Source organism: Pyrus communis, chromosome 15 (assembly GCF_963583255.1).
Source record: "Pyrus communis chromosome 15, drPyrComm1.1, whole genome shotgun sequence".
In the NCBI taxonomy this organism is placed as follows: domain Eukaryota; kingdom Viridiplantae; phylum Streptophyta; class Magnoliopsida; order Rosales; family Rosaceae; genus Pyrus; species Pyrus communis.
The window spans coordinates 16780168-16795217 of NC_084817.1; the positions used below are offsets into that span (position 1 = coordinate 16780168).

At 36.2% G+C, this 15050-nt stretch overlaps 1 protein-coding gene across 2 annotated transcripts; it reads right to left on the reverse strand.

Moving 5' to 3' along the window:
* On the reverse strand, positions 1–5752 carry LOC137717957 (DIS3-like exonuclease 2). 2 transcript variants are annotated; one of them, XM_068457477.1, is made up of 7 exons: positions 5381–5752; positions 4445–4833; positions 4245–4298; positions 4060–4128; positions 1595–3832; positions 1125–1196; positions 1–1038 (listed from the first exon to the last, which is right to left on the reverse strand). In XM_068457477.1, exons 1-7 carry the CDS (start codon positions 5490–5492, stop codon positions 655–657), a joined length of 3318 nt encoding a protein of 1105 aa, XP_068313578.1. In that variant the 5' UTR covers positions 5493–5752; the 3' UTR covers positions 1–654. The 2 variants fall into 2 exon arrangements, with proteins under 2 accessions (XP_068313578.1, XP_068313577.1); XM_068457476.1 differs by having other exon boundaries at positions 4445–4836; positions 5381–5751.
* Between the last annotated feature and the right edge of the window lie 9298 nt (positions 5753–15050).

Below are 15050 nucleotides of genomic sequence, written 5' to 3' on the forward strand. Positions count from 1 at the left end.
GATATCAACTTAATGTGAAGAATCATATTATTTAAAGAAAATGTAATTCACACAAGTGTTGTGCTTTCATATGAATCAACTGGAGACTGCCAGTCACTCATTTATGTCACTAGAACAAACCCAGATCATTACCCCTAATCCTGGCCACCCAAAGCCAAAAACCTTATTGGGCAGCAATCCAGGAATACCTACACACAGAAAATTAAACCCACAAATTTGGCTTATGAAACTCGGTGTCGAAACGCCAGACGCCGGCAGGACACATTCACCGAGTTACACTGGATGAGACGGGCCAGCAAAAACAGAGACCTATTCCAGCAAGCAGCTCTATCAAAAACAGCTGCTAAAAGCCAATGACACAGACTAAGACACACCCCCTTCTACCATTATCAACACCCTCCCACAAAACGTTTCGGTATGAGATAACCCATAGAGCATCAGCGGAGATCTAAACCGAAAATTATTATTTTTCTTAAACTCTATCCGGACTACACTAATGTCCTATCTACAACAGAACCTGCCCATTTCCAAGAAGAGCCTTGTTATCATTCATCTGTAATAAGTAGGTCAACCAATTCCAAAGCTCCGTTATCCATTCATCTCCGTAAGTTCCAACCATCGGCAACTAGGTTAACCAGTTCAAAACCCAATCTATCAGAGATATGAGGTCATGTACAGCCTTGCCCCAATATCAACGGGTCCATCATCCCCCCCGATTGCATGAAGCACTACAGGAACTGTTGAAAGAACACACAGTGTAAGGGGGAAAACCACTGGATCAATTTCACTATGGGTGGCTACGCCAACATCTTGGACCACGGCACCCTCTTTAGGACTATTACCAGTTCCGCCTAGTTCAGCTTTGAGGTCATAAGGTCTTACAACCAAGGCAACATCTTCAAGCGCCCTCCACTTACCAGGACTACCTCTCCTATGTGAGCGTCTGTTAGAACATAAATTCAGCACCAATGTGGATGTAGCATCAAGCCATTCTACCATTAAGCCTTCAACTTCATCATAATATATTCGACGTTCAACCTGAAGACATGTAGTAACAGTAAATTGCACATGGGCTCCCAGGCTATAGTCGCATAAAAATTACACAACTGAAAACAGCTACTTACAGCAAGCTTGTGAATATAAATGGACATGAATCTAGGCCCCACACCCAATACTCTTGCTTCTGATAATACAATCTGCAACCGATAAATGACAGCCAGACATTAAGCACAGAAGACAACTAAAACACCTAAAGCGTAAATGCAAAATGAAGGCAGCACCAAAGAACAATAGGACTGCTTGCATTCAAACCACCTAGCTCAGCTAGACAAGAATCAAGAGAAGGGTGGCATAAAAAGAGGACACAATGGGTCTGGCAACACCATTATATGAAGTCAGATAATGCTATGGTCAATACGAGACAGCACAGTTGGTCTATTATGGGAGTCATTACTTGTAATGGCACATAAAACAGATGATGGAAATGAGGGGCGAAATTTCTTAGCACGCTGCCCTCCAGCTAAAGAGTAACAATGAAAACAGAGATTTAACATTTAAAAATAAATCAGAAAGTATAAGTAGAAAACAACCGTACCTCCTTTTTCTTCAGCAGGGCCCACATGTAGAGCTTATCACAAGCATCCTTGACATGTCTACTAGCCAGCTTTCTTTCATTGCAATAAGCAGCAACATCAGTAAGCATTTCAGAGCAGGGAACTCTATGCTTTATTGCTGCAGCAGATAGAGCTTCCTTGATTTCACAGGATTCAGCAACATTCTTATCAAAATAAATACCAGTGAAACATCTCATTTTAACTTCATCCCCCCTACTAAAATTATTCAACAGTCTCCGATGTTTCAAAAATAACTCCTCTGCCTCTACGGCTGCAGCCAGCGTGCGATGCACCACAATATCTGGATACCGACGCAGTGGAGATGTAAAATGAGTGTACAAAGGAACAGCAAGTCCATAGTGACCCCAATCATTTTCTCTGTCTTTTAATTCGCTGCTACAAAAATAAGAAGCCAACTGCATTGGTTTTGTAGCATAACTCATAAGAATATTGAATAGAACAGCATCATCCTTGAGCTCTTCCCTGATTCTCAGCAATGATTGCTGGAACTGCCCAGAAGATGACGTATCCAATTCCAAACCATGCTTAGAACAAAATGCTTCAAATTCCCTGAGTTTGCGCATATTAGGTTCTGGGTGCCTCCGCAATAATGCACTCTCAGGAAAAGCTCTAGATATGACTTCAGCCGCAGTTGTATTTGCCAAAAGCATAAACTCCTCAACAAGAAAATTTGAGTCCTTCCGTTCAGAATACATGCTATCATATGGAACTCCACATTCGTCAAACAGAATAACAACTTTAGGGCTCTCAAGCTGAAGAGCCCCATCACTAAACCTCCTTTCCTTCAAAACTCTGGAAATTTCAAGAAGATCTTTAACAGATCTAATTACATCAGACCATTCAAAATGGCCATGCAACTGAGGACAGCCGTTTCCTAAAATGTTAGAACTTTCCAAATTAAGTTTCCCATTGATAATCTCCTGAGCATGTTCATAAGAAAGTTTGCAACACGATCTTATCACAGTGCGGCCAATCCATCGGTCAACAACATCCCCAACATGGTTGATGTCCAAGAAAATTGAAAATGCAAGTCTCTCTACCCCTGGGTTAAGCGAACCAATATTCTCTGAGAGCACAGGAGGCAACATTGGTAATTTCCGCTGTGACATATACACACTTGCTGATCTAGATTGAGCTTCTTCGTCTAACGGTGTATCGGGCAAAACAAAATACGACACATCAGCAATGTGGATACCAACTCTGAAAATTCCATTGGATAATTTCTCAACTGAGAGTGCATCATCCAGATCAGTAGCAGTTGAAGGGTCGATGGTTAATATGCATAGGTTTCGAAGATCCTTTCTACTTTTGATTTCCTCCTGAGGCACCTCCCACTTGAGATGAGGAAGACAGGAAAGTGATTCATGAGAAAAATCTGATGAATTAATTGAATTTTGGAATAAAATTGCTTCAAGTTGTGGCTGTACTTCACCTGCCCGGCCAAAAGCATTCAAGATGACAGCTTGGGGAGCAGAACTTTCCTCATCCCATTCATCTATTCGGGCAGCAAACAACTCCATTTCGATTGACTCATCACCATTCTCCAATCTCTTCTTGATTGAATCAGGCAGGGTTCTCACAAGGACCACCATTTTTGGAAATCTTGGGTCAGTTGGGGTCATCTGAATGCACTCGTCACTAGAAAATAATGCATTTTTGTTCTTTCTCATGTTGTTTCTGCAAACTTCCCTGTAAGCAATCCACTTCTTAACATGAAGGAAACCAACAACAGAGTCTCGACGTGGAGACCTTTCAATGATAGCAACAACCCTGCCAGTTGGTCGTTTTGAAGGGAATGAACTGATCATGGCACATATCCTCTCTACTGCAACTGCAAATTCATTCTGCTCACCATGAGAACCTTCTTGTAAAAAATCTGAAGCCGTGGGGTACCTCCCAGCAACATGATCATAACTTGTTTGTCCAATTGGCTTTGAAGTAATAGATTCACCAGGACAAGTACTTTCCTGAGGAAATGAGCCCCTCTCAGGAAGCAGGCTTCTTCTACCATTAGCATACAAATCCACCTCGTCTACCTTAGCTTTACCTTTGCAGTTGAGACCAGAAATTTCATTAGCTTCTTGTGGTAAGTTAAAATCCTCCACCAGTGCAGAACTGGTACAAGTCCCAGCTGATCCTTTCATCCTCGTCCATAATGGCAAGGGATCAACCTTAATCGCCACAATGTCTCCTTCCATCTAAATATAAAAAAGTCAATGCCAAGCAATTGTGAGCTCATTGAACTGTATTCCCAACACAAAAGAAAGTCACCATAAAAAAATACATAGAAATCATGAAGGCTATGCGATCCAGTAAAATAATGAGGCTGTCAACTCCTTAAAAGTATAGTAGACGAAAAAGCAAACAAGCCAAAAGGTTTCCAAGTGAAGATGCAGAATGTAAAAGATAATAATTCCAGACTTACAGCTCTATTCTGCTCAGCAAGTCCATCAATGAGAATGTCTGTTGGTACACCATCAATTTTGCAATAGGCCTACAAGCACAGAACACAGTATGCATACTACATAAGAAAGGTATGACGGTGAAGCATTGGGAAATACTAACCCCACAGAATATATCCAAATATAAACATAGAATAAGATCACAAACCTCAAATCGGTTGTGTGCATTGACTCGAAACAAAGCTTTAAAAGCATCACCTTTCTGAAAAAATAACATAATAAATGAGTCACAGAGATCATTTTCTTCAGCAACCGTACAACTTCAAACAGGTTCATATATAATGATTAATGAGTAAACAGATTCCATGGAAAAATGAGTAAACACAAATCAAGACCAAATAAATATACCTCTAGAGCGTCATTAACAGCCTCCATGGGCCAGTGTGAAGTAAAACATTTTCTTCGAGCATAACTCTCAGCATGATGAGGAGGGAAATCCTTGAACATTCCAGGCGATCCTCCACAAGCCACAGGTTCAGGACAAGAATTTGAAATAAATCTTCCAGCAGGATCACATGGGAGAGAATTTTGATTTACCGAAATTTGCACATCCTCGTGGTTGACTTGCTCATTGATGTGCACTGTTGGCAATGAATTGAAGGCCAAATTAGATGCTTTTATCGTTCCGTGCTCATCTGGAGGATGCATGTCTAACTGAGGTTGCTTTAAGGATGTGGTTACATGATTAGAAATTCTTCCATTTGCCAGGCACTCAGATACTTCAGTTCTCGGACTAGCTGCTGCAATTAAACAGACAAAGATAAAATTCAGAACCAAAGAACACAACGAAGATATAGAATAGAAAAAGAACAAATCACATCAAAATAATGCTTCACATAAGCATAAGAAACAAAATTCAGAAAGATATTCACTGTTAAGAATGCATATAACCCACTAAGCTTTTCCTAATTAATATATATATATATATATATATATATAATATTATCTGATTAATTTGCACTTATTATTCGAGAGAGTAGTAGATACCTCCATCAAACTCCTAATTTATCCAATCAGGCAGTGATTACCTTAGCATTTGCAGGATAATCTCACTCCTTGACCAGGACTTAGATTACCCAGCAGCCAAACAGCACCAACAGGCTAGTGACATAAGGGATAAACAGAAACAACACAAAAACAAGAAGAAAAATACCAAAAATACACAGAAATCACCTTTCTATTTTAACTAATTCAAAAAACCTAGTTTGCACCATCAAAACTCAGTAATTAAAATAAAAATTTAATCTTTGCTCAGTGAGAAAAAGGGGAAATTGATCAAAGTACCTGAAGTGGAATTTTTTTGTCTGGATCGGCGACTGGGTCGGCGATTCTTCTTCTTCTCCTTATCGCCGTCTTCAACCCTTTCAACCACCGCTTGAACAACCGCGTCTTTCATAATTTAAAGAACAAAAAAAAACCCAAATTCCAAATAAACCCAGAAATTAAAACCCAAAAAAGATAAGATCTTTTGGGGAAGATCTGAATAGAATTGGGGCGTCTTCCGATTGGGAAAAAATATACACGGAAGAAACCGCAGAGAGAAAGATAGAGAGGAATTAAATTAGTTAAAAAAAAAAATAAAACGCAAAAAAGGAGAAGAAGAAGAAGAAGAAAACGAGAGGGAAGAGAGGAACTTAGGGTTTTATAAGAACAGAGAGTGTTAGAGGAGTGAGAGAGAGAGGGGGAGGGGGGGCTGTTTGGTGGAGGAGGGGTGGGGAAGGGAGGGGTGGGGAAGGGAGGGGAGGAGGGGAGGAGGGGTGGCCTCTGGTGGGGGGAGAGGAAAAGGACGTGATGATTGGTCGGCTAAGCTAACGAGACATGACTCATGAGACGCCGACTTTCGATTCCTTTGTCGTTTCCCTTTCCTTTCTTTCTCTCTCTCTCTCTGCTTTTGCTTTTCTTTTCTCGCTTCCTTTTCTTTGCCTTTGATTTTTCTTTTTTTGGAAATGCTTTTGCTTTTCTTTTCTCGCTTCCTTTTCTTTGCCCTTGATTTTTTTTTTTTTTTTTTTAGAAATTTTGGTTATTAGGTGGTTGACAATAATTTAAGTGTGTGTGATACTAATATTAATATCACATTTAAATTTTACTCATGAGTTCAATATATTAATATCACACTTAAATTAATATATTAATATCACACTTAAATTTTTCAAACCATTATAAAAGTTTGTTTTTTATATGAGCTAATATATCATTATCACTCTCACTTTTTCCTTATATGAACTTAGAACAAAATTTAAGAAGAATGATATTTGACACTTGTTTCATAGTTGTGTGGTAAAAAAAATACATTTTTAATACCTAGTGGGGGTTTAAAAAAATGTTTTTGGAGTTGAATATAAGATAGTTAGACAAATAGACATGTTTATAGTATGACATTCTATTCACACTTGAAGTTTATGCAAATAGACATGTTTATAAGATAGTTAAAAAAAATTAAAAATCAAAACCTCCATATAGGGATTCAAATCTTAATCACAGAAATGTCATGATAGGGATAAACACACTTGAAGTTTATGCAAAAATCCTCAAGTGTATTGGTTTATTCATTGTCACTATTTCCAATTGTTAAAGAAAAATGTCACCATGTGTGTCTAAAAGAAATCCAGCTACTTTCTACAAATTATTTTTAATTTTTATAAATATGTTTTTTATTTTATTTTATGTTTTGCAATTAAATTAGTTTCAATTTGAAAGGGCCTAAGGTAGCTTGGGCCTAGTATTTTATCGGCCCGGCGTTAAGGCGAGGTTCAGTGATTTCATGTAGACATTGGTTCCAACCTTCTTTTTTTTTTTTTTTTTTTTTATGAATAACGGTGGTGCTATCCACACATCATAAAACTACCTCAATTATTGCATCATTCACAGTTTCATACCTTTTTAAAAAAAAAAATTCAATATCATACCTTATCTTTGAATTAGTTGCAATGTCATACATTCCGTCAGTTGTCTGTCAATTCTTTTGTTAAATGCAGACATGGCTTAAGACGGGGCCCACTTTTTATTAAAAAATAATTTACCCTTAAAAAACACCAAAAAAAAAAACCCAAACACCCATCTTCCCTGACCCCTTGCCCTTCCCTGCAACCCAAATCCAAAACCTAGATCCCTTTCCCTTCCCCTTCCCTGCAACCCCCGACCCTTTCCTCACCCACGCCAACATCTACCCCCCCCCCCCAGACCCACCTCCTCCTTCTCTACCGCCCACCCTTCTCCCCAAAATGGACCGACCCAGACGTCGTCGACGAAGAGGGGAGGAACATCGAAGGTTGCAAGGAAGAGGAAGGGGAAGGGATATAGGGGAAAGGGTCGACAGAGAAGGAGGAGGTGGGTTTTTTTTTTGGGGCGGGGGGGGGGGGGGGGTGGGGAGATGGCGTGGGTGGGGAAGGGGTCGGGGGTTGCAAGGAAAGGGAAAGGGAAGGGGAAGGGATCTAGGTTTTGGGTTTGGGTTGTAGGGAAGGGGAAGGGGTCAGGGAAGATGGGTGTTTGGGTTTTTTTTTTTTTTTTTTTTTTTTAATGGTAATTTTTTTTTAATAAAAAGTGGGCCCCACCTCAAGCCACATCAGCATTTAACAGAGGAATTGACAGACAACTTACTAAATGTATGACATTAAAAAAATTTAAAAAAAAGGTATGAAACTATGACTGACCTAATAGTTGAGGTAATTTTATGTAATTTACCCTTACTTTTTTTACAATTTTTTTAACTTTTAGCCGTCGAATTAAAGGTAAATGTATGTCTGGATAGCGCTACCCATGAATTTCATGTGAGAAAATGATAAAATCAGAACGTGAAATGACTTATGATAGGGTTTTGAATGTATTGTCCTCCATTTATGCCTAGCCTAGCTTTAGCTAACTAGCTTATATTGCTTTATAACTTGAAAGAGTTGGTAGTGCCACTTCTTTTTTAGTCATGCCGCACATCAAGAGATATGTTGGAGCCAGTCATCTATTACCACAAGCTTCTTTTACCAACTTCATTGCAAGACTACTTGCTACGCCACAATAATGGGTTTGTTTCATTCTTTGGCATGATAGCATAAAAAACGTTTTTAAATCTTAAACTTTGGGAATTGATTTTCACACACGAGTTTTATTCTCTTATATCTTTCTCTTTATTCCTAGTCATCGAAATTAATAATCAAACAAAAACAACGCATGATTAAACATAAGTTTGTAGGAGGAGAAAAAATATGCGCATTTTTATCATTTATCTAAATTTTGCCTTGAGATATACTTTGTCTCCCTACTTTTTTTGTCAAACTAGATAACTTTCATTAATTAAAAAAAACTAGTATATAAAATCTAAAGCCTAAAGGCAATCCAAAAACAAGCATAGTCCAAAAGTAAATACAATAGGAAAGCCCAAAAATATCAAGCCCACAACAATACAAACACTAGATCTAAAAGATAGGAAACTCCACCACACCAATTGCCTTACCATCACTGATCCACCATCACCACCAAAAGGAAAAACTCACCATGAATAGAAAAAAAGGGGGTGAGGCCATAATCCTACCAAATAATGTTAAAAGCACTTTAACAACCACTTAACACCGAAGTGCACCACCAAGGAGAGACATGCGACGGCCCGAGTAGAAGAGGCCACCGATGAAAGATCAATGACGGGAGAAACATCAGAGGAAAAAATGGGCATAAAAGCCCAAATCTGAACAAGTTAGTGAGATTGAGACAAAAATTCAAGAAAACTTGAAATTAAAGGCTAAAAGAAAAGGATATGCAAAAGCCAAAGAAGAAGAGGAAGGAGTGGCTTGGATTGGCAAGTAAGAGGAGTTGCCATTGACCCACACCAAAAGTAGGAGTCAGCGGCAGGAAGGGGGCTTACGGATTTTTCTTTCGGCGAGGGTCGAGAGGAAAGAGAGAGCCTTTTCTTTTACTTTACCTCGCTCTAAATGTTCTTTTATGTATCTTTTGGTTTTTTTGAGTACCCATTTTTGTACTTTGGTGTTGAAGCCTTTATCACTCATTCTTCTTCCTTGGTAAGATCTAGTTGATTACTTAAAGGAAGGGAAAAAGAAAGTGAGATATTTAGTGCAATGTTTTGCAGCTAATTGATAAGCCAAGGCCCAAGTATGATGTATAGGACACATAACGGACGGTTAGCATCCCACATTAACAATATTGTCTCTTAATTATAAATGTTATAATATGTCACTTAATCCTACAATTAGTGGTATTTTTTCACTCGTAAGTGTCTTAAGTTCAAATTTCATGATCGGTGAGTTTGATACTAATTTATTCATTCCATCCTTTAATATAAATATATATCATTGTATCATATACATGTTACAATGCCATTTATATTAGCTATTTCTCCATTCTCATGGCCTATGTATGTGGACATTTTATTTATGTAAGTCTTTTATAACACCACACTTCCAAAGAAAAATAGAACTTCAATTCTAATATTTTAGAAGAACAAAACAACCAACTTTGTAATGGGACATCAAAGAAATTTTACAAGTAAGATTTAATTAGAGCATGAATTAAAAAAAAAAAAAAAAACTTATACTTGTGGAGTACTCTTCTAGTTTATTATATTTATTTTAGGTGATTAAAAAAATAGGTTTGTTTAGAAAAAAAATTGTGGAGCTTTAGGCAGAAAAATGTTAAAAGGCTTATGAAATATAAAAGACATTTTAATGCTTTTTGAAGATGAAGTATTTGAATTTAATAAAGAAATTGAACATGCTTCTAACAACAGTACTTTAACAAAAAATAGCTCATAAACACAGTACCTAAATTTTAATAAAAATCTCCAACGTGTTTAAATAACTTTGTTGGAGTAAGCACTTCAAAAGCGACTAGCGGAAAGATCAATCAATGGTAGACATATATTTAGCTAAGTTAGTTTGAACAGCGTACTTCATTTTTTCCTTTTAAGTTTGAATTCTTCTTCTCAGAATTTAAATGAATTTATTATAATTATTATATAATAAAAAGAAATCAACCAATAAACTTTTTCCTTTAGGCCCCATCCTTTTGGATTAACATCTTGAAGCTATTGGCGAGACTTGGCCCATAAAACCGCACTCCTTAGAACCAGACAGAACAAAGACAAAATATCACATGACCATTCCAATCAAGTTGGAGGCCATAGAAAATATAGCCCAAAGCTCAGGTCAGTGCCCAAAAATAGGCAGCGAAACTTCCAAACTTGAATTCCTCGAACACTCATTGAGATAGGAGGGACCAAATTTTGAGAGATAGAAACTAAAGAAGTGAGTCGAAAGCTGAGAATTTGTAACACTTCGACTCACAAGAATTTTACGATTACATATATTTATAGTGAATTTGATACCTAATTATAGTTGGTCTGTTATGGTGACGCAACTAAAGTATCACATTCTATAGCTTGTCCAAACACAAAGGAACAATAAAGAGAGTGGTCAACTGCTTAGAGCCTAGACGAGGTCTACGCAACGCTAGGTTGGAATTTTTAAAACGGAATTTGTAGTGAATTTGATACCTAATTGTGGTTGACCTGTGGTGAAAACGCAGCTGAAGTATCCGTTCTATAGCTTGTCCAAACACAAATGAACAACAAAGAGAGTAGCCCTAGTCCTAATCCTTTCACGTCCCACTCCTATCATGTTGGCTAGTATTCAATAATTTCTTTGCCATATATTGCCACCCATGATATAATACAAAAGAGTATAGAATGAAGACTCGCATCACAATGTTGTTAACAAAGTCGCATTCAAATTATTTAATATCTTAATAATTTATTGTTTTTTTTTCGTACATTATAATATAAGATGAACGTGACAGTTGCGCGCAAGTATGAATCTTTAAGTTTTAAACCCACAAGTAAGTTACATTTCGCCACGTACGTTAGGCTATGTGTGACAAATTTGTTAATAACTCTAAATTCAGTGTTAATGTCAAAAGAGTAATAATATTATACTCAAGAGAATTCCAGAAGAAAATTTTATACAGCAGGGGTCGGTCTAGTTGGTATTATTCATTATTGTGATTAATTAATTAATTTAGTTTTACTAGCCTTCATGCCCGCTTACGCATGTGTAGAAGATATTTTTTTAATCACGACGTGTTAAGCGCGACTAACATATTTTAAATATAATTATATGCGTAAATTGACAAAAGGAAAGTCAAATATTTTAAGTAAATGAATCATTTTAGATCATGCTAGAAGTAACATCTCATAAACCAAGTAAAGCAGCTGAATTCACATAATAAAATCGGTCTCTATAGAATTTACATTAAGAATAGAGAAAATAATATTTAATAAACAATTGATTGAATCACATTATTGCTAACCATTGTGAGGTCAAGCTCACCCATCTTCCTTAGTGTAGATAATATTGTTTGTTTAAAAAAAAAAAAATCATTTGATAATTAATTTAATCACATTATTATCCGCTTGTAAAAGATTTTTTTTATAACCGGCATTACATGCTTCTTACGATGTTTTGAATGTGTTTAAAAATACAGAAAATAATATTTAACAAACAACTTATCAAATCACATTATTTCTAGCCCTTGTGAGGCTAAGCCCACCCCCTCCCCTTAGTGTAGATAATATAGTTTGTTACCCAAAAAAAAAATAAAAAATCTTTTGACAATTTATTTAATCACATTATTATCCGCATGTGAAAGACTTTTTTTATATTACATGGGTACAATCAACTTTGTTATTTGTTTATTATTTTCTCTCTTCCTTTTCATTTTTTCATTCTTTACACATGAGACAAAAATTTTGGTGTCACCCACTTTAACAAAAATTAATTGGACCAAACTGCCCCTCAGCCAAAAAAATTCAAAACCTGCCCAAAATCATATTTCAAATTATGTAAGGGTAAATTGGTAATTTGGCCATCAAAAATTTGATCTCCACTGTGCTGCACTGTTCATCACACCTCCGGCTTTATATATAATAGATTTGTAGTATTTTATCACGGGTTGCGATTTTTACACACCCTTAACTACTTTTCCCACACCCCTCTATATTTTTTAATACTTAATTTGTATCCTACTATTTAATCTTCCATATATACCCCTCCCTATTTAATCTTTCATTAATTACTATCAAAAAGTAGGAAGGGTATATATGGAAGATTAAATAGTAGGATACCAATTAAGTATTAAAAAATAAGAAAGGATGTGGGAAAAGTAGTTAATGGTGTGTGAAAATCATAACCCTTTTATCACGTTGGAGTAAAAACTACAGCAACAATTCGACGTGTTTGTATGGTGGTTGCCTTGGTCCATTTTGGCAAGCTAGATGTGATATACTTTCACGCACTTGTTGAATGAAAACGGTGTTTTATGTTTAGGTTTTTTCAGTTAAAATCAATTTTGAAATTGACATAACTCTTTACTTTGGTTATTAAGATTTAAAATCGATAAAACTAGTCCTTGAATTTGTTTCCATTAATCATTTTGGTTCTTCCATGAAAAATCTTTGATAAATAAGGTATAATGACGAAAGTACCCTCAATTTTTATCAATTATTTTGATCTATTGTTCGTTATATTGAGGGTATTTTTATAACAAACCTTATTTAACAAATTTTTTTTTACGGAATGATCAAAATGATTAATAGTGGACTAACTTAAGGACCACTTCTACAGATTTGAAAATCTCAAAAACCATTTTAAATTTTAAAAAAAAACCTATATTTATTATTGCTTCTTATTTCTATGAAGTTTGTTTCATGAGCCGGGCGTATTAAAGTTTTTCTCCAAGAAGTTGTAAATGTAAGGCACACGATTGATGAACCATGAAGTTTATTATGTCAATGACGAATTTGAACCACATTATTGCTAGTCCATGGTGAGTCTTAGCCCATTTCTTTTTCCTTAGTGTAGATAATATCTTTTGTTCAAAAAAAAAAAAAAACAAATACCAAAAAATTCAACCTATGCGGCTGCATGACCTTTGAATTTCCTGCACTAGTTCTGCCCATCAACAGGATTGATTTCTCAATTAATGTATGGCCTCCGAAATTATAGGTCAACTTTTGCATTTCTATATTTTAGTTTGGTTTTTATCCAAATAAAATAGTAAGAGTATGATCATGTTTGATTAATGTTTATCTTCAGGGTACACAGAGTTTATTTTTTATTCTCACACATTTTTCTTAATTTTCAGTCATCGAATTGAATAAATTAAAGAAGATACGTAACTAAAAGTAAAGAACCCCCCAAGTGGATACCCCTTGATTGGGTGTGACTATTGCAGATGCTCTTTAGACGAAGTGATTGACGAGCGTGCCTTTCTTTTGCTATGGAAATGAGTCAACAATGGTTTCCTTCTCGGCTTAGTTATCTTTTGTGTATAATTCTGCTGCTAGGGGCTTGTGTGGCCTCGCTTCTTAGTGATGGCTTTGTGTGTTCATGGGTTTTGGATTTGCCAACACCGATTTATTGTGGCCAATCTATATCGATGTTTCTTGTGTGTTTCATTGTTCATTGTAGTTGCCATATAGGGGATTAACTAAGTTTGCTTATAGTGCGCTTATTATATCTAGATCGAGGATTTGAACACTAGAGAAGATGTACTCAATTGGCATCCTTATAATTGTGTATTGAATTTTTCTTATCAATGAAACATTGTTATCGATTCTTAAAAAAAATGAAAAATTTATTATCACCTCATGTTGAAATCACATTAGCCCACCTCGAGTAAGTGGATAGAAAATCAAAAACAATTCTCGGATTCAGCTAACAAACCCTAATAAATTATTGTCCAGCTAGGATTGAGAATAAACTAATAATTAGGTTGATAATTGCATAGGTGGTGGCCAAGAAATGAATGTTTAGACTTAGTTTGGTTGTCACCCGGATTTGATGGAGATTGGAATCATCGAAGGACAATGAATCTCCCCGGCGAACATGCACTTACAACTCTTCCTATATAAATAAATATTCTCTCAGCAGCTTCTTATCAAACAAGAAAGAAAAAAAATTTAGTAGTGTTGTGATATTAATAAGGGTAAATTCTATTAACACCCTACAATCTTTTGAATACACTCCATAATTTTATTTTTTTTGTTGAATTTTCATTTTTACCTTGACGAATTAAGTTCTGAAGTCCAAAATAAACCCCATCCACCCTCTTATGCCAGCTGCCAACCACCACAATGTCTGGGCAAAAAATCCTAACCACTCACCATGCTCTCTCTCTCTCTCCACACACACACACACACACACACATATATATATATATCCAATCACCAGCCACTCGCCGATAGGTAATAGGGAATTGGAAGATGGGGTGTGTGAATCAAGAGTGTTAGGCAATTCTCTGTCTGTTAAAGAGTCGGTCTTGGCTGTTAACTTTCGCGACGTGGGGGGGGGGGTTTGGTTGTGCTGATATCGATGATAGATACCTCTTATACGGGTGGCCCGTGGCCGTCGAGCTAGCTTTTTTGCCATCATTTGTTTATGGGGATGGGGGTGGCTTCAGAAAAATAAAGGACAAAGTTGGAATTTTAGAGGCGCATATTAGATGTGGGGTGTTAATAAAACAACCCTATTAATAATCGTACATGTGTGATTATATAAATCATTAGAGCATTTCCAATGAAGGGCTTTATATGAGACTGAAAAAGTGGTGGATATAACATTTTTAGAGCTCCGAGGAATCTTTGATTTATAAAAGAATCTCTCCCAATGAGGGGCTATTTACTTTCGGGCTCTATATGGGATTATATATACACACACACACACACACACATACTTATGTAGTAATTTGATTACGTGATAAAAAAAATTTGTGCGTTAAACTTTTCTTAAGTTGATTTTGATTTTGGGACGTATTATCTCAAAAAAAAAAAAAAAAAAAAAAAAAAAACAAAGAAAAACAAAAACATTTGAACCTAAAAAAAATTCAAATTTTGACAAAGTTAGATTTCATCACTTTTGAATAGTTGGATTAGGTTCTCTTGTCTCAATCTTATCCGTTG